The sequence below is a fragment of the Mustela nivalis genome (genome assembly GCF_964662115.1).
Source record: "Mustela nivalis genome assembly, chromosome: 10".
NCBI lineage: Eukaryota > Metazoa > Chordata > Mammalia > Carnivora > Mustelidae > Mustela > Mustela nivalis.
The window spans coordinates 19,337,925-19,365,704 of NC_139029.1; the positions used below are offsets into that span (position 1 = coordinate 19,337,925).

Here is a 27,780-nt window from a genome sequence, read left to right on the forward strand (position 1 = left end):
GGATGCCCAGCAGAGAATACGTAATCTGTAAGTGGTAGTGACAGAGAGGGCGAACATGAGTTGAACATTTTATTGCCATTTCACAGAGGAGGAAACTGAGGCATGGAGAGATTAATAACCTTCCCCAAGTCACACAGTGAGCGAGTGGTGGAGGCAAGTTTCACACCAGGCCTGCAGCTCCAGGGCGGGGCTCTGATCTGCTTACCCCATGGAGGTGGACACATTTGACTTCTGGCTTGTGTGTCAGGCTCCTGTGAGTTTAGTCAGCCAGAGACAGGCTCTTGGGAAGCCATGGACCCTGAGTTCGAGTGTGCAAAGCTAAGGATCCCACCCCTGGAACCACCCCTCTCAGCAGCCTCTTGGCCTCTCTCCATCTTACTGATCCCATACAGGGATCCCCAAGACAGCTCAGTATGGGGAACTCAACCTGCATTGGCCACTTTTCCCCTTTCCTTAGGATACTCAACGTGGGGGCATTTCCAGGGAACGTTTCTAAAAATGTCTAGAGGGGGAAGGATCCTCCAAATATCTACCTGGGATAGATCAGATCTCTTCCCAAAGCCCAGAGTCTAGAAAGATCGTGGGCCTTGGTGTGAGACCTAGGTTCACGTCCCAGCTCAGTCCCATGCACCTGTGTGACCTTGGTGTCCCAACTCGGTCCCATGCACCTGTGTGACCTTGGTACACCATGTAACCCCAGAGCCTCAGTTTCCTCATTTGTCAATGGGGGCTAGTCATAGAATCAGACTCAGAACTGGATTAAATGAAAAGATGGATGTAAACACATTCTGGCATGCAGTGCTTAATAAGTGAGTTATTATTATTCCTTTTTCTCCCCATCCTGGCTGTGAACTCCTCCAGGACAGAGACAGGTCTGGGGTCCTGCCTAGCAAAGGGACCTTCCCAGAGTTAATGCTTAGTAATTGTCTGCCAGTTGCAGCAGTGACTCCTAGCTCCCAGACTCTTCCCTACCCCCAACTCGGTCCATTCCCTTCAGAAGTCAGCAGTCCACGACCTCCTGATGGGACAGGTGGGAACCCTTATTCCTGTTCCTTTTGTTTCCACCTGGAGGCACATCAGTGGCCAGAGTCTCTCACAGCAGCAGCAAGGACATGGGACAATTCTTCATTGCTCAGGTGCCTGGCGAGTTGTTTAATACCCCCAATCCCTGTCTCACTACATGCCAATAGGAGCCCCCAGTCCTGTGACCCAACCTTCAATCCCCTCCAAAACCCTCTAGAGGTCAGAGTTGACTGGAGTGAAATCCAATGAGCTAGACTAGCTCTCAGACCTCTCTCCCTGCCCCGCCCTTCTGTCCTTTTCTTGGGGAGCTGCAGAGAGTCCACTGTGGTCTTCTCCACTGCCCCTGTAAAGAGAGGCCTAATAGGTTCTGCTCTTGTGCCAGTGATGAAGGATATATCTGCTGAAATCAAGTAGGGAATTAACATACCCACAGCACACAGTCTGAAAGCCACTTCAGTAACGAAGGGGACATTTTGAGCTCCAGTTGCCTATCTTCTGCATCCATCTCTCAACCTGTCCTAAACTCACATGGGGACAAGCCTCAGGACTTCCGGGTACCCCCAAACACACTGTGAGTTCCCTGTGTTCAGTAGGCATTAGGGCACGCTTTCACCTCCCCCTCCTCCCAGCAGCCAGAGCAATCATACTCATCTTCCTCTGGCCACCGTTCCCTCTAACAGAAGGGATTTTCATGGCTCAAGGATTCATATCGTCACTTTTCTTATTTACAAAAAGCAATAAACACACACGTGATTCAGAGAGGCGGTGGGTCCTCAGCAAGCCTCTCCCTCACCCTGGGCTTGGACCCCAGGCCCAGACCACAGCGTCCACCCAGCAAGAAAGGGATCCAGCAAAAACCTTCCCTGTCTTTGCAACTTACAGATGCAAGAGAACTGACTAGGAAGTGAACTCAGGGTGGGATGATACGGTAAAAAAGCAGGGATAGGAGGTGAGTGATGGAAAGGATATACAATTTTATAAATAACTAGACAAAGTCTGAGCATTTCTTTTGGGGGAGAGGTGGGAAGAGAGTCTAGAGGTAGGAGCCTAAGTGGGAAGGGGAGAAATAGTGCTTGGGGCCAGAGTCAGGGATGATCTCTAAGCCTGAAATGGCCCCATATTTAAAAAGAGTGGGGTGCCCTAGGTGATGTCAGAGCAACCTGCTTGTTCTGACATGCTAGGATCCTATAGGGTTCTAAGCCTGGGGGCTTTGGGACCAGAGCCCTGGGGACTGGAAGGGATTGGTGGGCACCCCAGAAAAGTGGTGAATGCCCAAACAGGCTATGTCTGATCCCCAGGCTGGTACTGGGGTTCTGTGGAGGTGAAGTAGTCCTCAAGGAAGGACTGCAGGTACTCGAAGGTGGGCCTCTCCTCTGGGTCCAGACGCCAGGTCTGCTCCATGACTTCGTACAGGGATGCTGGGCAGCCTGGTGGGCACGGCATGTGGTAGCCATGCTCCACCTGTTCCAACACTTCCCGGTTATTCATGCCTGGAGGGAGAGGCTCTGTCAATCAGGGGGCCTAGCCCCTTCCAAAGAGGCAACCAAGAAGAAACTGTCCCCATGACCGCCCACTCTTCTCCACCTCCCCACCCCAGCAAACCTGGGTAGGGTACTCGGCCCTTGCTGATGAGTTCAGTGAGCAGGATCCCAAAGGACCACACATCTGACTTGATGGTGAATCTGCCAAAGAGAGCAGCCTCTGGGGCTGTCCACTTGATGGGGAACTTGGCCCCTGGAGAGATTGGGAGAGAAGGGGGAGTCATTGAGGAGGTCCCTGGAACTGCTGGATTAAGAGAATGACATGGTGGGGTGCCTGACTGGCTCCATCAGAAGAGTTTGTAACTTTTGATCTTGGTGTTGTGAGTTCGAGCCCCATGTGGGCTGTAGAGATTACTGAAATAAATAAACTTTCAAAACTCACGACCCTGAAATCAAGAGTTGCATGCTCTTCCAACCGAGCCAGCGAGGTGCCCCTGCCAGGCACTGTTTTAAAGTGATTTACAGGCATTAACTCATTTAACCTCATAAAAAAACAAAACCCCTGCGAGATAGATACTATTATTATCCTCACTGTACAGATCTGGAAAAGGAAGCACTGACTAGTTAAGTGACTTGCCCAGATCATATAGCTTTGAAGTGTTCACATTCACTCCCAGACATTCTGGCTACAGAGTTCACACCATTACACTCCACTGTCTTTCCCTTGTGAATTACGGTAGTGCCTGGAGTATACTAGGTGCTTGATAAATATCTGTTGACTTCCTTTTCTCTGAATATTTTCATTTTAATTATGAGAAAAAACAGCTCACAGAGGTCAGGTGACTTGCCCAAGGCCACTTGGCTAGTAAGTAGAGGAGCAGAGATTCAAACTTAGAGTTGCCTCTTCTACTACATCAGGATGGGAGAATCCTAGATGTTCTGGGAGCGGAGGGAATGGTTCCTGAATATGTGGGGCCCCATGACAGCCCCTTAGTGTGCCAGGGAGCTCTTGGAAGGTGAGGTGAGGCACACCACCTTGCTGGGGGTTGTACTCATCATCCTCAATGAGACGGGCCAGCCCGAAGTCAGCAATCTTGCACACCAGCCGTTCCCCAACAAGGATGTTGGCTGCCCTCAGGTCACGGTGGATGTAGTTCATGCGTTCCATGTAGGCCATGCCCTCAGCCACCTAGCGGGAGTGGAGGGGCAAGTTATGGAGAAATGGGAACAGAAACACCATGGCTTGTGTGAAAGATCACCTGAAAACCCCACTTTCCAGATGAGGAGACTGAGACTCAGAGACGGGCAGTGCCCCGCCTCCAGTCGCACAGATGATTCAGTGGATAGGGCTGGATGTACTTCCCGGGGTAGGGCAAGTGTTTGAGGGCACACGGATTTGTGGAGGTTAATAGGAGAGCAGTCTGAAATAAAGGTTGCTGTCCCAGTTTACCTGGGCTGCCATGTCCACCAACTGGGGCAGTGTCAAATCCTGGCCTTCCCGGTCCTTAAGGAACTCCAGCAAGCTACCTGAGGAAAGGAACTCAGAGATATCAGCAAGAGAAAAAAGAAAAAGAAAAAAAGAAATATCAGCAAGACCACCCTCAGCTCCAGGCCCGCCTTCCCTCCCTTGGCTCCGCCCCACCTAGATAGTATCTTACAGATTGGCCCCGCCCCCTGTCCCCCGCCCTCTCACTTAGACCCGCCCCCACCAGGAGTCAGCCGGCTCCCTCAACCCCCCCACAGATCTCGCTCAGGACTCGTTCCCATAGGCACCCAGACTGTCTACAGCTCGTTTCTTCTCCTCCTCGGTCCCCCTAGACACGCCCCACTCAGACTGCGCCCCAGATCTTTCCTCATCACAGATTCGATCTTCATTTGTCCAAGCCCCACCCACCAGGGGAGACCCACCACCCCACGACCGAGGCTCCGCCCCCAGCCCCTTATTTAAACTTGGACCCGCCCCCCACTACCAGGACTCACTTGATTTCACTCATCCGGGCCTCTTTCTCCGACTCTTGCTCAAAGTCTCCGGTCCCATCACAGGTAGCCCCTCAGGTCCCTCCCCTCCCCCCGCCCCCGACAACCGTCCGAACTTCGCCCCAAGTCCCGCCCCCCAGACTCCGCCTCCTCACCCCGCCCCTCACCGTGGCACATGAATTCGGTCACGATGTAGATGGGCTCCTCCGACACCACGGCGTACAGCTGCACCAGCTTGTCGTGCCTCAGCATCTTCATGATCTGCGCCTCCGCCAGGAAGGCCTTCGGGGACATGGTTCCCGGCTTCAGGGTCTTCACCGCCACCTTCGTGCTGCCGTTCCACATGCCTGTCATGTGGTCGCGGCTCGTCAGCACCGGCTCCCTGATGTCCCAAGCCCTCGCCCTGCCCCCGGGACCTCCGTACCCAGCCACACGTCCCCGAAGCAGCCGGTGCCCAGCCGGCGCTCGAGCGCGATGGAGCTGCGGCTGATCTCCCAAGCGTCCTTGGCCAGGCCTATTGTCTGTGGCTTCATGGTGGTGCAGGCCACTGTGAGCAGGTGGCATAGCCCGTCGTTTACCTCTGGGAGCAGGGGTGTCGGGGGGTGTTGAAGGTCACAGGCAGGCCAGGACGCCCCACACATTCCTCATCCCACCCCAGGCACCACCACCCCTTTCCCAATCAGTGGAGAGAAACTAGGCCACAGGTGAGGTTGCAGGCTGGGGCAGAAGGCCACCTGATCCACTGAGTAGGTGACTGTTGGTGCCCAGGGAAGGAAGTGGCCCCAAGAGAGAGAGATGATCCCTGCAGGGTTTGGTTTCCTTCCTACAAGAGGTAGGAAGCTGGGTGGGATTCTGACAGGTAGAAATGGAGTTGGGGATTCGAGACCGAGGTGTGGACATGAGGCCCTCACCCTTCCAGGGACCTCACCTTTGTTGTAACTAACCGAAGCAGAAACCCAGCATCGGCATCGATTCTCAGCTTCCTCTTAACCCTAAACCCCATCCTCCAAGTCAGGTCTACTTGGCGTCCTGCTCAGCTAGACAGTAGGGGGCGCCCTTCGGCCGGGGACAGCCTTACACCTGTTTCCTCTGGAATCCTACGGAGCAGGATCCTGGGCTGGGAACCCAAACACTTGGGCTCCAGTTCAGCCCCCAGCCACTACCGCTTTGGGGCCTCCTTTCCTTCTCTGGGCCTAATTCTCAGCGGGTTGGCTCGGGGACCCAAAGCACACACCAGCCCGGGAAGCCAGCCCTCACCAATGTAGTGCTGCACCAGCTCCTGCACGGAGTCGAACTGGGCCCGTGTGGTGATGTAGTAGCCACCCGTATCCAGCTTGCGGACTTTGTAATGCTTCACATGGTCGCCTCTGGCCTGGTCCCAATCCCGGATGGACAGGGAGTAGCCACCTGTGGGCAAGGGTCGCCTTCAAGTCGGCTTTCCTCCTTGCTCTCCATCTTGGAGCTTGCGAGGCCCCAGTAGGATGGCCACACCCCCTGGAACCCAGACCCAGTCTATCTCTGCCCTCCACCCCAGTCCCGTTCTGGGCCCAGGCCCTGACCCAAGCCCCTCACCATGGCTTCTAGCCCCACCCTAACAACTGGGCCTCCCAGTTGCCCCTTCCCAGGCCCCCACCTTTGGTAGTCTCACTCTCACGAATAAGAAAGGCCCCTCGGGGGTTCCCGGGGGAGAGCAGCTGCCTCTCCGCATCCTTCCTCCCGATCTTTCCAAAGTACCACCTGTTGGGAAGGGCCAGCAAGAGTCAGAGACACCCAGTTCAACCCCCAACTCAGCCTCCTGCAGAAAAACACCTAACTAGCCAAGATTCAATTTCCTCACTGGTTAAACGGGGCTCCTACACCTGATTCGTATCCTGGTCAGGAGAAGCAGAGAGACAGGAAATGTGGGATCCTGGGCTCCAAGTACATGACCAGTAAATGTTAGGCTCCTCCTCTTTGCTCTCTGGGTTTCTCTTCAACTAAAACTGCTAAGACCCAGTAACTAGTGACCTCCTCAGGGTGCTACCAGTTCCTTAACGCATCTCATGACTGCTCCCCTGTGGGCTCAACTTTGCAGAGGCGGAACTTGAGGCTCAGAGAGGGGAAGTGGCCTTCTTGCAGGACTGGTTGATGAGGTCTACCTGAAATTCTCTACTGCCGAGTCTAGTTCTTTTCCCACCACTCAGGCAATCTCTCAGATCCTTCTTCCCACATCCACCCCCAACCCCCAAACCTTTTCCTCCTGTGACTTCCAGACAACAGTCTTTGCTGCTTCTTTCCCCCTGTTGCTGACTGTTCCTGCCTCGCTCTGACTGCTGCTTTTCCTCCACTCTCTGAAATTTGGATGTTCTTAGAAGGCTAGACTTCAAGTTCAGGTGGCAAGCATTCCTGTTCTGTCTCGGATATTCTTCCGGGCCTGAACTGTAGCCTTAAATCCACTGTGAAAGCACCCCAAGGGGAATTGAAGGGGATCCACAAGTATCATAGCAGACTCAGATGTCCTTTGATTATAAATCGGTCAGTATGAGGCACCTGGGTGGATCAGTGGCTTAAGGTTAAGCGTCTGCCTTTGACTCACGTCATGATCTGCAGGGTCCTGGGATAGAGCCATGTGTCCCATGTGTTGGGCTTCCTGCTCATTGAGGAATCTGCTTCTCCCTCTCTCTTTGCCCCTCCTTCCCTCCAACACCCCCCCATGCACGCATGTGTACATTCTTCCCCTCCCTGCTCTTCCTCATCTTGCATGGGCGTATGCGCACATGTGCTCATGCTCTCTCTCTTTCTCAAATAAATAGATAAAATCTTTAAAATAAATAAATAAGCCAGTCCACATCTAGGTACTAGGCAGTTTGGGGAACAGGGAAGGCACTGGCAAGTGGCATGTCCAGGCGACGAGGAAGGATGGGGAAGGAAGAACTGTTGAAGGACTGTGTAAATGGGACACGCTCTCAAGTTTTTTCAAAGGCCTGACCCATAATACCCTTGATAGTAGTTACTTCCTTAATAATTAACTTAATAATAGCAGTACTTATTTTCTGTCATGTGCTGCTTTAATACATGTTATATTCATTTAGTTCTTTTTTTATTTTTTTTAAAGATTTTATTTATTTATTTGACAGAGAGAAATCACAAGTAGATGGAGAGGCAGGCAGAGAGAGAGAGGGAAGCAGGCTCCCTGCTGAGCAGAGAGCCCGATGCAGGACTCGATCCTAGGACCCTGAGATCATGACCTGAGCTGAAGGCAGAGGTTTAACCCACTGAGCCACCCAGGCGCCCTAGTTCTTTTTTAAAAAAAAAAAAAGATTTTTTATTTATTTGACAGAGAGAGAAGTACAAGCAGAGGGAGCAGTGGAGGGAGAAGGAGAAGCAGACTCCCTTCTGAGCAGGAACCCACCAAGCAGGACTCAATCCCAGGACTCCAGGATCATGACCTGAGCCCAAGGCAGATGCTTAACCGACTGAGCCACCCAGGCGCCCCATTATTTATTTAGTTCTGACAACAACGTTGTGAGGAAGGTCCTATTATTAAGCCCCACTAGACAGATGAGGAAATGGAGATTACTAGTGGTTAAGCAACTTGCCCAAGGCCACAAGCTCTTCAACTGTGTTGCCAGAATAGGAACACAAGTTGTCTGCTCGAGGGCCTGCACTCTTAACCACAACACGGCTCTTAGGCATGACACTGCACGGAGTGCCTCTCAGGGCTTCGTGACACTGCCTCTAAGCTGTGGATGCAAGCATGAACCCCCAATACCTCCCACTTTCTGCATCTTCACCCCTTCCCTCCCCCATGACTCCTACCACTTTCCCCAGATAAAGGCCTTTGGGCTCAGGACCCCAACCACTCCCCTCTGCTCAGGGACACCTCTCCCCTACCAACAGTCCCTTCCCCACCCCCCACAGCCTTTCCATCCCACCAACCTCTACATATACACCCATTTCTTCCTCCCCCACCCAAAACTTTCCTAAGCCCTAACTTGCCACTAACATTCTGCTCTATCTCTCACCTTCCCTTCTCTTGAAAAAGCACTTCACACTTGGGTCTCCACTTCCTCACCTCCTACCCGCCCCAGCCCCCACCCCCGCCCCAGGCTCTGCTGTCTGGCCCCCACCCCCACTTCACAGCGAGAGATCTCTCACCAAGGTCACCCCCATTGCCAAATCCAGTGGCAGCCTCTGACACTCCCTTTCGTGTTTCCTGCAACCTCTCCTCCACCCTCTTGGCTGTTCTGACTTGGCTTGGCCTGATTTTTCAACAGCAACTTCTCCTTCAAGGCAGCTTTCTCCAAAGTTGGGTCCTAGGGCCAATCTCTCTAGGGCCAATCTCTCTCTCGCTCTCCCCCCCATCCTTCACCCTCCCACGCAGCTTTGTCACCTCCGCTCTGAAGAATACCCAGGGGTTCCCTCTGCAAGAGCCATAGCAAACAAAGAGCCTTAGTGCCAACTATGAAAAGATGCCCCTTCCTCTGGGCTAATTCAGCGGCCTAGCCTGGCCTGGGTCTGGCACCTCTCATACAAAGCACAGCTGAGAGGCGCCTGGGTGGCTCAGTGGGTTAAAGTCTCTGCTTTCAACTCAGGTCATGATCCCAGAGTCCTGGGATTGAGCCCCACATCAGGTTCTCCACTCAGTGGGGAGCCTGCTTCCCCCCACCCCCCCACCCCCCTCTCTGCCTACTTGTGATCCCTGTCTGTCAAATAAATAAATAAAATCTTAAAAACAGAAACAGAAACAAAGCACAGCCGAATTCTATTGTTGGCAATCTTCTACCAGGGTGTTACTCTCTGCGAACCTTAACCCAACAAGTCCCCCCACCAGAACCCAGACACCTATACCTGCTCATACGTTCCCCACTTTAGCAAATGACATCATCGCCCACTCAGTTCCTCAGGAAGACTTTGGGTCACCCTTGATTTCCTCCCACTCCCCAAACGCAATGGCAAATTAGTCACCAAGTTCTGGTGTCTCCCACTCTGCAGTCTCTCCAATCTTTTCTTTTCCCATACATGTATACATATATGCACACAGATTTAAAAAAAGGTTTTTATGAGCCCTGCTTTTCTCATCTGTAAAATGGGACAACAATAATATCGATATTGCAACTAGGAAAATTAAATGACTAAAGGTACGTAAAGTCCCTGTTGTCATATCTTAGGTTATAATGGTACACTATGAATGATAATTTCCTGTCTCATTAATAGGATTGATTCTTTCCCCCACCAAGATTTGATTGATTTATTTATTCGAGAGATGGCAAGCAAGAGAGAGCACGCACGGGTGTGTGAGTGGGGGGAGGGGTAGAGGGAGAGAGACAAGCAGACTCCACTCAGCTGTAGCCAGATGCAGGGCTCTGTCCCAGGACCCTAAGATCATGACCTGAGCCAAAATCAAGAGTCAGATGCTGGGCCCCTGGGTGACTCAGTCTGTTGGGTGTCTGACTCTTGGTTTCAGCTAGGGTCGTGGTCTTGGGGTCATGGGATCCGGCTCTGAGCTCAGTAGGAAGTTTGTTCTCTCACTCTCCCTCTCCTTCTGCCCCTCCTCCTGCTCTAGCTCTTTTTCTCTCTTTCTAAAAGAAATAAATGCGGGGCGCCTGGGTGACTCAGTGGGTTAAGCCTCTGCCTTCATCTCAGGTCATGATCCCAGGGTCCTGGGATCGAGCCCCGCATTGGGTTCTCTGCTTAGCAGGGAGACTGTTTCCCTTCCTCTCAAAAATGAATAAATAAATAAGACAAAACAAAATAAAATAAATAAGTGAATCTTTAAAAAAATAAATAAATAAAAGGGTGTCTGGGTGGCTCAGTTGGTTGAGCGATGGCCTTTGGCTCGGGTCATGATCCTGGAGTCCCACGATCATCAGGCTCTCTGCTCAGCGGGGAGTCTGCTGCTCCCCTGACCTCTCTCCTCTCATGCTCTCTCTCTCTCTCAAATAAATGAATAAAACCTTAAAAAAAAACGTCGGATTCCACCCAGGTGCCCCTTTAACAGAGTTAATTCTAAGTAATATCCCCTTGTGTTTGTTTAGGGTTTTACAGTTTTTTAAAGCTCGTATGCTGTTGTTATCACTGACAGTCAATATGTATAATGCTTAGCAAGTGCCCTCAGACTATCTGGGTTCAAATACAAACTCCACCAACCTACTAGCCATGGGAACTCAGGAAGAATATTTAATATCTCTGTGCCTCACTTGCTTCATTCATAAAGCAGGATAATATTAGTTCCTCACTCTGCTAATACACAGAAAGCCCTTTGAATAGTGCCGGGAACATAGAACATGGTACATAAATATTATTTACTCTCATAAATGTCATTATTCTCTTCCCTTATTCTCACAATGACCTCACAGAAATATAGGTAAGAAGATAGGCTCAGAGTGGGGCTGTGACCCAGAGGTGTCTTAGGATGCCAGGTTCCCATCCTGTCCATAGGGATAGCCACCTCCTAACCCCTACTCACTCTTCAGCCTGGATGGAATCCACAGGGGCCACGTAGTTGCTGGGAATATAGCCAGTTTGTCCGGAGCTGAGAGAACGAGCTTCCCACCAGTCACCCTCACTGCAGACACAGGACACAGGGCATCAGTGGCAGCCCAGCACCCTGGAGCACCCTGGAGCCTGGCAGGGGCACGCGAAGTCTCAGGAGAAGACTAGCCCTGCCAGCCCCTCACCTTGGACAACCCCCCTTCCCCCCACCGCCCCAGGCTCTTGTCTGTTCTGCTCTCAGCCACTGAAACTACCTCAGGAGACTTTTCCCTGCAGAAGCAACATGTCTGGAGATGTGTGGGCCTTCTGGCTTTTGTCTTTGGCTCCTTAGCTGGGCTGGGGTTTGAGTGGGCAGTGGACAGGTAACTCCATCACTTCCCCGCTGAAATCCTCCCCTACCCCCAAGGACAATATATTTCCTTTTGGATAAAATCCAAATTCTTCAATATGGCTTAAAAAGCTCTATAGAATCTGTTTCCCCTGCCTCTGTAGTTTCTGCTCTGTCCATTCTACACATCATACTTTATGATCCACCAAGATCAAACCACTTGGTGGTTTCTAGAAGTTATCATTTATTCTCGTGTTCTCTCATTCTCTCTTCCTCTTTTCTCGCCTCTTCCTTCGACACCTATTCATTTTTCTAGTCTCCCCTTAGAAATCACCTCCTTCAGGAAGCCTGCCTTGATCATTAGCCTCAAGACCATATTAGTGTTCCTTCTAGGCCCCATATGTCCTCATGCTCCCCCTACATAGTGATTACTCAGAGTTGTTCTTGTCATATATCTGTGTCCCCAACTAGGCTGCTTTCTGAGGGACCAGGCAGGATTCCTCTCTGGGTCCTGCTCCCAGCCCCGGCCACATCCTGAGCCAGGTGGCCTGGTTACTTACGTGTTGTTTAGGATGTGGAACTTCTCACCCTTGGTGAAGGGGAGGTCATCCTCTGTCCGGGCCTCATAGTCATACAGGGCGACGAATAGGGTCACCCCAGTCCCTGCAGAGTCAGGGCTATTCAGCAGAGTAGGGCATGGGATGCGGGCTCCAAGGGGCCTGCACCCCCCAGAGTCCCGTTCCCCAACCAGGCTCTGTGCCTCCCCATGGCTGCAGCACCTGGTCTCCAAAAGCCTTTGGAGTCCAGTGGATTTCTGATTTGAGCTTCACAGCTTGGCCTCCCATGGATTCAGGACACATGCCTTCCAGACCATCCCTCCCACCCTGGGGAGCTCCTATCACCCATTCCTCCTCTTCCCCACCAAGACTCCCTGCTTGGGCCTGTCATCAGGGGCCCTCTCTCAGATGGGAACAGATCTGTCTTCCCCTCAGACTGGGATTTCCGATTTAGGGCTGTACTTTCTTCCTCAGACCGTGCTCTGAAAGCAGGGCAGTGTCTCCCACGTCATACTCGAGGGTCCTAATGATGCCTCCCTTTCCCCCAGGTTCCTCCAGGGGCCAGATAGAGCTTGCCTCCAGCCCACTAGACTCACCTGAGATGCCCCTGATGGTGCTCCCATCGAGAAAGGCGGGGCTGGTGGACTGAGTGGAGAAGTTGTAGTTGGGGATATGGGCAAAGGAGGACACGGTCCGGGCCTGAGTCGGGTCAGGGCCATAGCGGTCCGCGGCCCCACTGCCCCTGAAGTCACTTTCCAGGCCAACATCCTCCTTGAGCCCTGGCTCCAACTTCTTACAGAACACACAGCCCATTCCAGGTGCCCTGCTATAGAATGGGGTATGCCTCACTCTGGGGCCCCTGCCAGATAAGCCCCCTGCCCGTGTACACACACATGCACGCATGCACACGCACACTCACATGGGCGTGCAGTTTCCCCTCTGGGGTCTGCCCTGGTGAAGGGTAAAGGTGAGGTAAGGCTACCTTTGGGTCTACGTCCCAGCTGTTGTCATAGGTTTGCAGACAGACTGTATATCCTTAGTGCGCTTTGGGCTGCTGCTGTGTTTATCGATCGATTTTTGCCTCCTCTTGCTTCAGTACATCGTGTTTTTGTGACTTCTTCAGGGTGCTTGGATATGCTTGTCTCTTTGTGTGTCTCTAAGTATTTGTGAGCTCCCCGTGGATATGTCTATGCGTGTGCCGTCTCTTGTGAATGTTTGTGTGTCTATGTGAGTATATGGGTGTGGGTGCATGTCTCTGGGCATGTGAAGGCTCTGTGTGTGTTCATGTCTTCTGAGTGTGTACGTGCATATGCTGTTTCTGTGCAAGCGCGTATGTGTGTTCCTCTGTATGCATGTGTGTCTATCAGGTGGTCTGTGTGAGTAGGTGCCTCTGTGTCCATGTGTATGACAACGTGCATAGCCCTGTGTGGGGGAGGGTATGTGCCTCTGGGTGTGTGTATGTGTGTGTGTGTATGCAGGTCTGTGTATGGGAGTATGTGTGAATGTCTCTGTGATGTGTGTGTCCAGGTCTCGAGACAGGTTTGTGTGTGAGTGTGTGTGAGCTCTGTGTGTCTGCACCTGGAGATTCCCTGCAGAGGGGGATCAAGGCCATTTCCTGTTGTGGGTCCAGCCTCTGGCCTCTCAAGCTGCCTCTTTGTGGCTCCCCCATCTGTTACCTAGCAACAGGGCTCTTGGAGGAGGAGGGGGCTGGGATGAGTTGTGGGGCTCAGGAAGGCCACCCCACCCCTTTTCCTGACCCCTTTTCCAAAGCCCTCAGTTTTTCCCTCCCCACTCACCCTCAGGCCCCTACTGCAGGGTCAGCAGGGCTGCGGCATGGTCCTCGGGAGGGGCCAGAGACCTGAGGGCAAGAGAGAAGGACATGGAAGGGGAAGGCTCTGCCAAGGCTCCTGCAAAACAGCTGCCAGCTTCTGCCCTCTTCAGGAAGCCAGGCCTGGGCTCTGTCCCAGCATGACTTCTGCCTCCGCTTTCCTTCCCACCGCCCCTGGCAAACTTACACATCCACCCTCACACGTGACACACCACCCACACCAACCCTCTCACACTCATAGCCACCTGACACACCAGCTCACCAACACGCACAGACACCAGCACAGAGTCACACACCAACACCCACAGTGGACACTTGAGTGAGTGTGCTCACCAACAACACCAACACACTAACACAACTGAACTCTCATGTGAGGCCAAGCTCTGACGCACGAATACACATGCGCACGCATGTGCAGGCACACAGGCTACCTCTCAGGGTGACAGACGCCTCCTCAGATACTTAACTGTTTGTGTCAGACCCACCGCTTTCGTTGGATTTCTATCACACCGTGCTCGGCTCCCTCCCAGGCACCCCGTCACTGCAGGCCACCTCTGCTCCCACCCTGGGCTCCGTGATCCCCAACGGTGCCAGGGTCACACCTGGTGGCAAGGTGAAGGTGGACACCTACCTCCACAGCTCACTCCTATCCCCACATTAGGGAAAGGCCCAGGTCAGAAGCCAGAGCCACCAGGATTCCTTGGGGAGCCCCCCTACATGAGCCGAGACTTTCCCAAAAGCTACATCCTCTGAGCCACAGGACAGGCAGGTCATTGAGCAAGGGCTCCCCACGCCCCACCAGAAACTCTGTCATTGCAACACTCAGAGAGGAACTGCCGGGGAGAGGGTTTCTTAAGCTGTGAGAGAAATGGAGAGTAGTAGGGCGGGGCCAACCCAGTGAACCCTGACTTCCCCCAGAGGGGCTGAGGACCCTTGTGACAAGTGCCCCCTCCTTGCCTTTCCTGACCCCCAAGTCCAGTTCCCTTATGGACATCCTCCTCCCCTTCTCTCTGTGTCCTGCTCCTCCTACTGCATATGCTCGCTCACCTCTTCCAGGAAGCCTTCCTAGCTCTACCGGATCCAGCCGCCTCGCCAATGACTCTGTCACATCGGTGTCCTAATCTTTCCTCTCCACCCGCCAGCCCCTTTCACTCTTCACTGTAACTGTTCTCCGGTGTGTGTAGGGGAGTGACACCCAGCTGGCGAACTGCGAGGGCTGCTGTGGTGAGAACTAAAATAGCCTGTGTTCACTAAGCCATTGCTGAGATCTTCACCTCAGAACCCCTCCCCTGGGGTGCAGCAGCCACTGTGTCTGAAAGGCCCCAGGACACTGAGGGCTGGTCAGGGCCAGAGAGAGGATATAAGTGGAGATGGGGGCATCCAGGGCCCAGGGAAGGAAGGGATTTCAGGCGCTGAGGGGACAGATGGGTGTAAGAAGAAAACAAAGGTTACAGGGTGAGAATGAGGTCTTCTCACAGGAAGGCACCAACCCATTGCAAATGGCTCCCTGGGCCTACACCCAGATCCACACAGCCTTCCTGACACGTTCTTGGACGCACCTCACAGAGACACTGAGCTCCTTTATACCCGGACATCTTCGAGGATAGCCACATCCCCCTCACAGACACCCCCGGCCCTCACCCACTCATACGCATAGGTGCACATGCACACACTGCACACGCCTTTCTGCGAGAAGAGCACAGACAGGATTTATAGCTCTCATGAGGGGCTGACCACAGCACTAAACACTTGACATACGTTATTGCATTTTATTCTCATAACGACACTCTGACGTATGACTATTATTGATAAGGCAACTGAGGCATGGCGAGCTTGAGAGACCAGCCTGAGGTCGCACACATGATGAATCCTAACATTTGGCTCCAGAACCTGAGCCACTTCTCTCCATCGCCTGGTCACAGAAACAGATAATGACAGCCGTTCCTGCCAGCATGCACAGAGGCACAGAACCCCTAGAGGGACACACAGAAATATACAGAGTCCTCTCCCAAGTCATAGACCCATACAGAGCACCTCCGAAAAGAGACACGGATTACAGAGTACAACCTCTTGGGTCCCCACATAGATACAAGGTTGCCACTTCCAAAAACACTCAGATAAATATCACCACAACATTTTTATTTTTTTAATTCTTTTTTTTAAGTAGGCTGTAGGCTCAATGTGGGGCTCGAACTCACAACCCAGAGATCAAGAGTCACATGCTCCACTGACAGAGCCAGTCAGGCACCCCTCCCCACCCCCATTTTTAAGTCAGTCTAACAGGAGTCCCACATGCTGCATGCCTGGAATGGGTTTAGGGTGTCGGTGAGGGGGGGTCTGTGTACAAATTGTGAGCCTCTGAGAAGGAGGTAGAGGTCTCTGTGGGCTGAGGTAGAGCCCTGACAGGGTGGACAGTGTGAGGAACAGGCAGTGGGGACCAGCTCTCGGGACGTGGTACTCCTCGGCCTGCTGGGGACTGAAGTCCGGGGCTAGGCATGGCTCTCTGGGTACCGGTATGCTAACGGGATTGGGGGGTGTGGGGTGAGGGAGTGGGGCACAGGATCTGGCATCCGCATGGTCCAAGACATTGGTGGGGGGGCATGCTGGATGTGACCACACTCACCTGGTTTGTCAGAGGAAAGAAAGAGATGGGAGAAACGGAGAAAGAGAAGACACAGAGAGAGAGACAGAGACTGAGAGATACAGAGAGAAAAGAAAAACACAGTATGGTGTGCTGGCATACTGACTCTCAAAGGAAAAAAAGGCCCTGACTTGTAGCATTTGCTGATTTCTGTTGTATAAATATTCCCACCATGGCTGATTTCAAGTAACCGAGGTGACTTCTTGAGCGCAGGGCTGGGGAAAGGTTCATGCAATCAGCTCCCCAGAGCCCGGGCTCGCAGGCTCCAGCAGCTCACTGCCAGGAAGGAATAAAAAGAAAGAGACAAACAGAGACAGAAACGAGAAATAGAAAGACAACAGAGAGACACAGACCGAAAAAGAGAAAGGTAGAAATTAAGAGAAACTCGGGGAACCAAAGAGTCAAAGGCAGAGGAGAGAAGGCAGAAGAAGCAGGCTGGGTTCTCTGTGCTCAGGTATCAGCAGACAGACAGCCCCCAGCACTCTCCCTCCTCGCCCACCTCGGATCCTAAGCGGTGCCACCAACTCTGCCGAGAGTCATTTGACTTCCTAGAAGTCTGGGTAGCAATAACTATTGGTCTAAAAATTTCTAATTTATTAAATACTTACCCAGTGCCTGGCATTGTGCCAAGCAATTCTCACATATGATCTCATTAATAACCCTAGGAAGGAGCTTTCATAACTACACTTAAGCAAACTGAGTCGCAGATAAGCAAACTGAGTCGCAGAGATGTTAAGTAACTTCCCCAAGATCACACAGCAAGTAAGGGGAGGCAAAAATGCAACACCAAGCCATTCTAAGCACAGTTCTATTTTGTAGCCCTAGTAGAAGCAATAATGTGTGTCCCTTCAAGGGCACCTACAACGTGCCAGGCCCTATGCTACCTACTCTCAGTCCTCAATGCAGCCCACAGAGGCGAAGACATGAGCATTCTGGTCACTGTAGGGACTTGGGTCTGTTTATGCCTCTCAAACACCTGGTTGATGGGAATTAGTTTCCAGAGCCTCATCTGTATCAAAATCAGGTTGTAGGTATTTGAGCTGAGGTCCACCCCTGGACCAGGGTGCTCCTGCCTTCAACATCTCTATCTGTGTGTCCCTTCCCAGCCCTATTCTTTTACTTTTTTTTTTTTTAACCCACCCAGGCGCCCACTTTTTTTTTTTTTCTTTTTTAAGTAAGCTCTCTGCCCCACGTAGGACTTGAACTCATGACTCCTGGATCAAGTGCTCTACTGACTGAGCCAGCCGGGCGTCCCTGTTCTTTATATTACATTATTAGCCTGGAACCCTGCATGAAGGCTATCAGCTCTCCAAGCCTCAGTTTTTGCATCTGTACCTTCTGTTGTGGGGAAGGCTTGAAGAGACGTGCCTCTGGCCCCGTGTGCAGTGGCCAAGTGAGTCTGAAAACCATAAGCAGCAAAGCTAGAATGTGCCCCCCCCCCCAACCATTTATCAGTTTGCCTCCCTCTGGTGTGTAGAGGGGAAAGTGACTTGCTCAAAGTCAGACAGCCCCACAGGGGATTCAAAGCCAGGCCCATTAATTCAGGTCCAGAGTTCAGTTCACACCGTGGCTGTGTTCTTCAGAGCCTGCGCAGGAGGTCACGCTGTCCCCGACGAGTTTACGTCATATTTCCAGCCCATGGCCAAGGGAACGTACCTCCCCTGCCATATGGCAGCTGGCCACTCGGCAGGGAGCCTGCTTCAGACCTAGCCCTGCTCCAGAACATAGAGCCCCAGGCCCACCCACCCTTTCTTGAGGTCCCCGCTTCCCGAAGCCACATCAGGGCTTTAATGTAGACACAGGACGTCCTGTTCCCCCCTAACCCCTGCCAAGTATCTGTGGGACCTGGAGACAGATTTAAGCTTAATTCTCCATGGCCTGACAACTAGTTGGAGACATTGGGGAAGTCGGTTCACATCGCTGAGCTGTACTTTCTTTGCCTAGCAAATAGGAATATAAATCTCCACCTCAGGGGGCTGCTTCTGAGCATCAAATGTGAAAGCACCAGGCACATAGCTGGTGCTCAGCAAACTTTCACTTCCACTCCTTTCCCTTGAGGAAGGCCCCTCCAAGGCCCAGGGAGGGGGAGCAGCAGGGCGGGAGAGGGGGGCGACGGGGTGGGGGGGTGGGGGGGTGGGGGGAGTTCCCAGGGTGAGGTGGGAGGGCTGAGCTGGTTCAGGTCACCTGGGGGATTTCAAGAAAGAGGGAACTGGGACTTTGGGCAGCAGCAGGAAACCACCGTCCTGCAAGAGTTCCGGCTACTCTTCAGGGCTCCGGGGTGGCCAGGGGCAGGGCACAAGTCTCAGCCTGGCTATGCCCCATCCCCTCTATGAGGCTTCCATCGCTCACCCATAGAGGCCCTCCGCCCCTCCCTGAACTCCAGTGTCTCTTACTAACCCCCAACCCTTTCACAGAAGCCTTATCTCTCATTGAGCCTCTAACTACCTCACGCCGCCATTCTCTCTGGAGACCTTACAACACCTCACCCCTAACACCCAAGGCCTAAGAAGACATACCCCTGACTCTGACTCTACCACTTGGTGGGCCCGGTGTGGTGGGGGCATGTGAGAGAGGGGCCCTAGCTCTATCCCCCATGTGATCCCGAAGGTGTCAGCTGAATTTTCTTCACTTGAGGTCTGCTTGGTGCAGAAAGGGACCTGGCTTCTCCTTCCCCTGCTCTGGGGTCCCTCTACCCAGCCTCCCAAGGTCTAGCCACTTCCTTTGGCCACAGTAGCTCCAGGTGGCTAGAGAACACCCAAGCACCCACATATACATTCACAGGCTGTGCTCATTCACTCAAAACCCAAATCATACTCACACTCTGACCGCCCACTCACAGCTTCAGGCCGACTGGGTTCCCCGCCCATGAACTCCACATCTCCCACAATTCATCAGTCAGCAGTCCCCTATCCACAAGACTACAAGGGTCTAGGCAGGGATGAGGAGGGAACACAGGTCTCAGCTCTGGCTACTTCTTTCATCACATCAGGGACAAGATGCTCTGGATTCCGAATCCCTGCTTCTGGCCCCATCAGTCCTTGACTGCTGAACCTCGCTCTTCCTATCCGTGAAGTGAGAACAGAGCCCTGCTCTCCCATTACATCACAGATGCAAGGATACCAAAAGACTCAGGGATCACTGGGGGTGGTACCATAAGAGTTGGGGACAGACCTCAAACCTGCTGACTTCCCCAGTATGGGACTTCAACAGATCCACAAACATTTATTTACTAGATGTCACTTGTGTGCTGGTCCTGGAGGCCCTGACAGGCTTTCTGTAACCCCTCCATGAGAAGGTGAAGGAAAGTATCCCGCCTAGGTCAGGAATAACTCTTAACCCCTCCAGGACACTCTGCAAAAACCGCTTTCTAAAGCACCTGATTCTGGGGATTCGGGGAGGGAGCGGGTGATGGGACCTAAGTAGGGATAAAGGTGATTTCCCCCATAATTCAATTGAGGAAAATGAGGCCCAGAGAAGCCCTATAACTTGTCTAAAATCACACAGCAATCAAGGGCCCGGTCTGGCTAAGCCCCTGCGACTGCAGATCCTCGTCCCAGGATGCCTGAACACTGAGCTTCACTGCCTTACTCCTCTGCGCAGAAACCTGCCCCTGACTGAGGATCCAAAATGCGGGCGGAGGGGTACCAAGGGGGCTGCGTAGGCAACGCGTCGAACAGCAGCGAAGCGGGGCTCTGTCTCTCCACCCTCTGGTTGCTACGGAGACAGCCTCTCCGGGCAACTGCGGTCAAAAGCAGGATTTCCGTCGGGGCTGCCAGCAATTCCCGGTTCCCTTGGGGAACGTTGGACCGAGACCGCCCCTGGAGGCGGGAAGGGGGCACCCAAAGAGGCCCATCCCTGCTGAGGGCGGGGACTTCCCCAGGAAGCCGGGACCCACGCCTCTAGCGCCTTGGAGGAGTCCCCTCGCCATCCGGGACCCGCCCACCAGTGCGGGCGCGGGAGGGTGTGGGGGACTGCAATCTTGGCAGCCTCCGCGCCCCACCAGGCTACGGTCTTCACCCTCGACTTCTGCTGATTTGGGATAGGGGGACTTCTCGGACTCCCGGAATCGTGCCCCACATTCTGCATCCTCCAGAAATGGTTCTCCTTGACCTCCTCCAGCAAACGCCCTCACCTGGTCTCCCAGCACACCCCCCCCCCCAACACACACACCTAGTTCCCCTCTTCCAGAACGCTCAGCTTCTCCTCGGAGCCTCACTTTCAAGGTCCCCTCAATTTATTCTCCAATCCCTTGGGAGGATCTCCTTAGTCCCTCTCCCCTGTCTCAGACCCCTTCCCAAATTCTATTAATTTCACTCTACAGGTTCCCTCCGTTTGCCTACCGTTTTCCCTACCAGACCTTTTTAGGGGGTCTCTTTAATCTACTTTCCTCATATTCCTTCAGCCCCCCCCCCCCCAGATTTTATACGTCTCCTTCTCCAGGTTTCCTCAGTTTCCCTCCTGAGGTCCTTTTCGGGGGTGAGGTCCCTCCTCCTCCAGTTCAGCCTTCCTCCCCGCACCCCCCACCCCGACCAGCCAGGCGCCCGCCGGCAGGAGGCGGAGCACCGCGCGGCCGGTCCAGCCCCACCTGACGGCCGCCTACCTGGTCCCCGGGGAGGCCGCCTCGGACGGACCCCAGGCAAGCCCGCCGGGTTCCCAGCAGCTGCGAGTGCAGACGTTGTGGGGGACGGGGTGGGGGTAACTGAGGAGCTGCTGGCCTCTGACCGCCGCCCGCTCTGGGCCGGGAGGAGGAAGCCGCCTCGGACTTCTCTTATTGAAGCCCTGCGGCGGCGACGGCGGCGGCGGCGGGGAGGACTCGCAGTCACGCCCCAGCCCCAAGCCGGCTGCCCCAGGCGGGGAGGGGCCCTCAGATCCCAGGCCCGCCCGCCCCCACTGCCAGCCTTCCCCCGGGTGATGGGGGGAGGGGGTTGGGCACTCCCAGCCCTCTCCCTGCACCCCAGCTCCTCCCCGCAGACCAAAGGCCCCAGCACAGCCTTTCTAAAGGCCCCCTTCCAAGGGGCAGGTTCCTCAGCCTCAGAAGCACCTGCTGTTTTAGACTGATTCGATTTCAGATTAAGAAGGAACTTTTCTCTATTACTGAAGCCCACCCCACCCCATTTTCGCAACTGGGAAAACTGAGGACCAGATGCGGGCAGGTCTTACCCAAGTTCTCCGGCCCGTTGACTTTAGATCGCTGTCGCCAGAGCCACTGCGGATCGGATCACCTTGCCTCGCCTCCCTCAGGAGCAGGACAAGTGGGGGCACAGGACTGTAGGAAGGTGGGGAGCAGCGGGGGATCCTTCTCTCAGGAGACTGCTTTTCAGAGGAATGGGCCCTCAGGCCACACTGAGGAAGGGGAAGACTGTCAACCTCCCCCTCCAGCCACACCCAAGATTTAGAGAAACTGAGTGTCATCCTCTAGCACAGTTCCCAGCCTATGTGACTAGGAGGGATCCCTGATCACCACCCCCCACATACCTGGGGTTCAATCTCACCTCCCATCACCGTTCCTTCCTCACCTTTAAACCAAGGACCAGGAGAATCCCTCCTCCTCTGGGGAGGAGGAGATGTGTGTGTGGGAGGGCTGTTTGGTGAAGTATGTGTATTACGATATGAGGGGAAGGCAGGGAGGGTGTGTGTGTGTGTGTGTGTGTGTGATTGTAGGCAATGAAATCGATGACTGCAATTTTGTAATCAACAACTGACTGGGACATATTTTGCAGGCACCTGTGTTTCTATGTATGAGCAGGGATGTGTGTGTGTATGTGAGCGTGTGTGTGCATGCACGCTCAGGTATGTCCCGATGTGACTGTGGGATGGAGATAAGAATGCTCTTCCCTTAGGAAAATGGAAGGAGAGATGGGGAGGAAGATGCCGGGTACGATGTAAAGGTGCAGGGACTTGGGAATGGTGCTTCCATGTTAGCTGAGCAGCATCGAAGCCATCAGCAAACACTCCCTAACTCGCTATTGGTCCACATGTCAATTAACAAACAAATATTTATCATTGTCTGCCAGGTGCCAGGCTTAGGGGACACAGAGATTAATGAGACTGATCCCTGTCCCTAAGGGATCCCCCAATTTACCAGGCTCTCTCTGTCATCCTTCAAGTTCTGGCTTCTCAAGAGGCCTTTCCTGACTGTCACCCCTATTCCCGGTGGAGTACTCAGCACCTTCTACATGGTGACCCCTGCTTCCAGGGTTTTCCTTGAGGGCAAGGACTGACTGGTTCTTGTCAATGCTCCTAGCACCCAGAGTAGTACTGACACAGAGTAGCATGCGGTCTCTGGGTGTAGGAATGCATGAATCAATCAAGGAACAAAGGAACTAACGGATGAACAAATGAAAGCCCAATGAAAAGATAAATAATTGAAGGTAAGAGGTAAAGAATGAAAAAAATCAAGAATCAGTGACTGAATAAGCAAATGAATGGAAGAAGAAAATTATAATTTTTTAAAAGATTTTATTTATTTATTTATTTATTTATTTAAGAGAAAGGGTGAGTGAGAGAGAAAGCACGCAGGGAGCCCGACTTGGGACTTGATCCCAAGACCCTGAGATCATGACCTGAGCCAAAGGCAGACTGAGCCAAACAAGTGGCTTTTGAAATACAAATTGGACCATGTCAGTTCCTCACTCAAAATTCTCTAATGGCTTACCTCCCAGTTTGCTTGGAATAAATAAACATAAAATAAAATACAATAATAAGGGGTGCCTGGGTGGCTCAGTGGGTTCAGTGCCTGAATTCAGCCCAGGTCATGATCTCAAGGTCCTGGGATCAAGCTCCGCATATGGCTCTCTGGTCAGCGGGGAGCTTGCTTCTCCTCCTCTCTCTGCCTGCCTCTCTGCCTACTTGTGATCTCTCTCTCTGCCAAATAAATAAATAACATTTTAAAAAAATGCAATAATAATAAAAAACAGTAAAATTCAAGTGCCTTGTCATGGCCTCCTGGGCCTTGTGTGCCTTGTCCCTGTCTCCCTCTCCAGCCCCACCTGGGCCATCTTTCTTCTCAGCTACACTGAAATTTTTCCTAGTTCCCAGAAAAACATTGAATTTTTGCCTCAGGGCCTTCTCACATGCTGTTGTTCTTCTTAGAACACACTTTTCCTTGCCTTTCACAGTACCGGCTCCGTCTGTCTTTGATCTGAAGAATGACTCCTCAGAGAAGCCTTCCCTGACCCACCCAGTCTCTCAGCGCCTAGTTTGTCTCTTTTGTGGCAATTGTCACAATCTAAAAAGCTGTATTTCTCAGCTCATTGTTTATTGTCTATGAACCTCTTGATTAGATCAGGACTCTGACCTCAAGAGATGCTTGGCATCACTCAGGGCAGACAGGCAGAGTCTAGAACCCTCATTATTCCATTCAGCATAAACTGGTGGTTAGGGACAGACTCTGGGCCCCGACTGCCTGGTTTGTAGACCAGCTCTGCCTCTCCTAGCTCTATGACCTTGGACAAATTACTTTACCTTTCTGTGCTTCAGTATCTCCATCTATACACTGGAGATACTAGTAGACTCTATCTTATAGGGATCCTGGGGAAAATCAAGGAGCTGTTAGACTAGCGCTTGGTACATAGCAAGAGCCATAGAAGTGTTTGTCGTCATTTATTCAAACATTCCATCAAACCTCAGACCTTTCCTGTGACTTCCTTGTGCTAGGCTGGGGGCTGGGGTCTCAAATAGGAATCAGGCTCTAGTCCTTGCCATCTATGTGGCACAGGAGGCTGGGGGGCACGGGACAAAGATATGGAGGGGCCTGTTGAAATCCCCCCCATCCTTCTAGCCCCCTCACTCACATTTTCCATTGGAATAATTCTGAAAACTCGTACTACAACCAAATACCAAAGTCCAGCAAACCTGCGGAGACCTGCCATCCATTTCTCATCTAGCCATCACTCTCCTCCTATTCTCGCTTCTGTTTTCAAGCAGCCTAGATTCTGTTGTCCGTCCTTATATCCTCCTCGGCAAAGAGCGTGCCCTGGTCTTCCTCCCTCCCCTTCCCTTGTTCTTGCCTGGAAGTCCCCAAGCCTGTAGCAAGCCAACTACCCACCTTCCCTGGGGCTGGAGGAGAAAAGCATTTACCAGGCAGACAGGGTCACACCTCCCAGCCTCAAAAGGACATGAACCAGACCCCACAATCCTCCAGTGGGTTTCCCAGTAAGCTGGCCCTGTTGGTCTGCCCAGAGAACCAGTTCTCATCCTTTCTTCTGTCTTCTACCTTCCCTCCTCCTCCCTCCCCACTACCGCTCACAAATGCCCTCACCTTTTGAGTACTTCCCACCTTCTGAAACCCACTCTCAAGCATCATCCATCTCTCCCTTTCCACAGAATTATCCTTACAGCATACAAATAGATTCTAGAATTTCTCATTTAAAAAGAAGAAAAACCAAAATCCTTCCCTCAGAGAATTAAGCATTTATCCTGCCTTCTTAGGAGGAACTGCATGCAGTTCATTCCTAGTTGATGAGGGAAAGCTTTTCTTTGCAGAAAAATGCCAACTAATACACTAGAAGGAATGTGAGAACTAGAAAAACCCCATTTGCAGCCCCAGTTAGATAATCAATTTAGGCAAGAATCATCAATGATGTGCGAGTGAGCTTGGGCAGCCATGACAAAATACTATAGGCTGGGTGGCTCATACAATTTATTTCTTCCAGTTAGGGAGGCTAGAAGTCCCACATCTAGGTCTGGTGGGACTGGTTTCTGGCGAGAGCTTTCTTCCCAGCTTTTGGACTGCCGCCCGCCTGATGCATTCTTACATGGCAGAGAGAAGGTGAATTCTCTCTCTCTCTCTTTTTTTAAGAAAAGCATTTTTGGGGCGCCTGGGTGGCTCAGTGGGTTAAGCCGCTGCCTTCGGCTCAGGTCATGATCTCAGGGTCCTGGGATCGAGTCCCGCATCGGGCTCTCTGCTCAGCAGGGAGCCTGCTTCCCTCTCTCTCTCTCTGCCTGCCTCTCCATCTACTTGTGATTTCTCTCTGTCAAATAAATAAATAAAATCTTTAAAAAAAGCATTTTTGTTATTTTTTTAAAGATTTTGTTCATTTTAGAGAGAGAGAGAGAGAGCACACCCACATTCGTGTGCGAGTGGGAGGGATAGACAGGAAGGGAGAGGGATGAACAGACTCCACACGCTCGATCTCACGGGCTCAATCTCGTGCCCTGAGACCACACCCCAAGTGGAAATCAAGAGTCCGTTGCTCCACCAACTGGCCACCCAGGCGCCCTGGAAGGTGGACTCTTCGGTGTCTCTTTTTAGAAGGACCCCAGTCCAATAGGATTACAGCCCCACCGTTATGACTTCATTTAACTTTAATTATTTCTGTACATGCCCTATCTTCAAACGCATTCACACTGGGGGTTAACACTTCAACATATGAATTCTGGGGAAACACAGTTCAGTGCACAGTAGATGCCGAAAATACCAGGTGAAAGGTTTTAATTTTTTTTTTAAGACTTTATTTGAGAGAAGTAGAGAGAGAGCACAAGCAGGCAGAGTAGCAGGCAGAGGGAGAGGGAGAAGCAGGCTCCCCGCTGAGCAGGGAACCTGATGTGGGGTTCAATCCAAGGACCCCAAGATCATGACTCGAGCCAAGGTAGATGGCCAACCAACTGAGCCACCCAGGTTCCTCCAGGTGAAAGGTTTTAAAGAACAGAATGTTCACACGGTGCTTAATCCTGTATTTACAAACGGGACCTTTCCAGGGCACCCGGGTGGCTCAGTGGCTTAAAGTCTCTGCCTTCGGCTAGGGTCATGATCCCAGGGTCCTGGGATCGAGCCTCATGTCTGCTTCCCCTCCCCTGTCTCTCTGCCTGCCTCTCTGCTTACTTGTGATCTCTGTCTGTCAAATAAATAAATAAATTCTTTAAAACAAACAAACAAACAGGGGCACCTGGGTGGCTCAGTGGGTTAAGCCGCTGCCTTTGGCTCAGGTCATGATCTCAGGGTCCTGGGATGGAGCCCCACATCAGGCTCTATGCTCAGCAGGGAGCCTGCTTCCCCCTCTTTCTCTGCCTGCCTCTCTGCCTACTTGTGATCTTTCTCTCTGTCAAATAAATAAATAAAATCTTTTAAAAAAACAACAACAACAAACAAACAACAAACAAACAAACGGGACCTTTCCTATTTAGTGGGGACATTCAGTGGACACTTTATAAATGGAATCAGCTGGCACTGTGTGCCTCCTCACGTGATGACTGTTAAAGTTTACATCATCACCATGAAGAATTCTTGCTACAGATGCTTAATCTAAAAGCAATCAAGGGGTCAACAAACTATGGGTCCTATGCAACTGCAACCCTCTGCCTGTTTCTCTGCATCCCCTGAGCTAAGAATGGCTTTTACATTTTTTAAAAGATTTTATTTATTTATCTGAGAGATAGAGAGAGAGAATGAGAAAGAGAGAGCATTAGTGGAGAAAGGTGAGCGGGAGAACCAGACTCCCTGTTGAGCAGGGAGCCCAATGTTTGACTCATCCTGGACTCCAGGATCATGACCTGAGCCAAAGGCAGCCGCTTAACCAACTGAGCCACTCAGGCACCAGGCTTTTACATTTTTAAGTGGTTCCAAAAGACCAAAGGAAGAGGGATGCCTGGCTCAGTTGGTTAAGCGTCAGACTCTTGATTGCAGCTCAGGTCATGATCTTAGGGACCTGGGATCAAGCCCCACATTGGGCTCTGTGCTCAGCTCAGCTCAGAGTCTGCCTACACCTCTCCTTCTGCTGCTCCCCTTCCCCTGTTCCCCACCCTGTGCTCACTTGCTTTCTCTCGCTCTTTCTCAAACAAATAAATAAACAAAATATTTTTTAAAAAATCAAAGGAAGAATAATACAGCATGACATATGATAATTAGGGTAAATCCAAATTTCACTATCCATAAGTAAAAACTTGTTTCGAAGCATAGCCATGCTCCAGCAGCATATGTATTATATGTGCCTGCTTTCATGTTATAATGAGGGTCAAATAGTTGGAACAGAGACTGTATGATCCACAAAGCCAAAAATATTTAGTTGGCTTTATTGGAAGCTTGCCAACCCTTGCCAACCCTTGCTCTTGACCTAACTTCCAGGTATAAGAGATACAGAGTTTAGAGGATTAAGGTAAACCACACTGTGAGGGGAAATTCAGACCCATCTACAGTACGGAATATTCTTTCTTTCTTTCTTTCTTTTTTCCGTTTTTAAGATTTTAACTGACCACAAGAGAGCACAAGCAGGGGGGGAAGCAGAGGGAGAGGGAGAAGCAGACTCCCCGCTGATCAGGGAGTCCAATGCGGGGCTCAATCCCAGCACTCTGGGATCATGACCTGAGCCACAGCCGAAGACAGATACTTAACCCACTGAGCCACCCAGGCACCCCTATAGTATGGAATATTCTATGAGACAACTGTCCTGGTCACTTAAGAAAGAAAGAAAGAGAGAAAGAAAGGATGGGGGTAACCATTCTAAACTGAAAGAGACCAGAGACCAAAGAGGCAT

General features: G+C 52.0%; 2 protein-coding genes and 1 long non-coding RNA gene across 15 annotated transcripts in view; 1 reads left to right on the forward strand and 2 right to left on the reverse strand.

The window, feature by feature from the left end:
* LOC309841656 overlaps positions 1-27,780 on the forward strand; it is a 963,915-nt gene that overhangs the window by 781,408 nt on the left and 154,727 nt on the right. The window lies entirely within an intron of this gene.
* WASF2 (WASP family member 2) overlaps positions 1-27,780 on the reverse strand; it is a 937,387-nt gene that overhangs the window by 87,596 nt on the left and 822,011 nt on the right. The gene's annotated exons all lie outside the window — the stretch shown is intronic.
* FGR (FGR proto-oncogene, Src family tyrosine kinase) lies at positions 1,727-21,626 on the reverse strand. 10 transcript variants are annotated; one of them, XM_082684836.1, is made up of 14 exons: positions 14,716-14,777; positions 14,136-14,270; positions 13,637-13,698; positions 12,437-12,666; positions 11,844-11,946; positions 10,930-11,028; positions 6,115-6,218; positions 5,739-5,888; positions 4,906-5,061; positions 4,649-4,828; positions 3,955-4,031; positions 3,540-3,693; positions 2,626-2,757; positions 1,727-2,513 (listed from the first exon to the last, which is right to left on the reverse strand). In XM_082684836.1, exons 4-14 carry the CDS (start codon positions 12,651-12,653, stop codon positions 2,305-2,307), a joined length of 1,581 nt encoding a protein of 526 aa, XP_082540962.1. In that variant the 5' UTR covers positions 12,654-12,666; positions 13,637-13,698; positions 14,136-14,270; positions 14,716-14,777; the 3' UTR covers positions 1,727-2,304. The 10 variants fall into 10 exon arrangements, with proteins under 10 accessions (XP_082540962.1, XP_082540960.1, XP_082540965.1 ...); XM_082684834.1 differs by lacking the exons at positions 14,136-14,270; positions 14,716-14,777 and adding an exon at positions 21,470-21,626; XM_082684839.1 differs by lacking the exons at positions 14,136-14,270; positions 14,716-14,777 and adding an exon at positions 21,470-21,625 and having other exon boundaries at positions 12,437-12,663.

Bases quoted from the DNA above. Each gene is read 5' to 3' on its own strand.
- FGR (XM_082684834.1), bottom strand. From the start codon at position 12,653: ATGGGCTGTGTGTTCTGTAAGAAGTTGGAGCCAGGGCTCAAGGAGGAT. The intron at 5,889-6,114 runs GTGGGGGCCTGG...CCTTGCCCACAG, and splicing joins TGAGAGTGAGACTACCAAAG to GTGGCTACTCCCTGTCCATC. The intron at 5,062-5,738 runs GTGAGGGCTGGC...CCCTGCTCCCAG, and splicing joins GCTGGTGCAGCACTACATTG to AGGTAAACGACGGGCTATGC.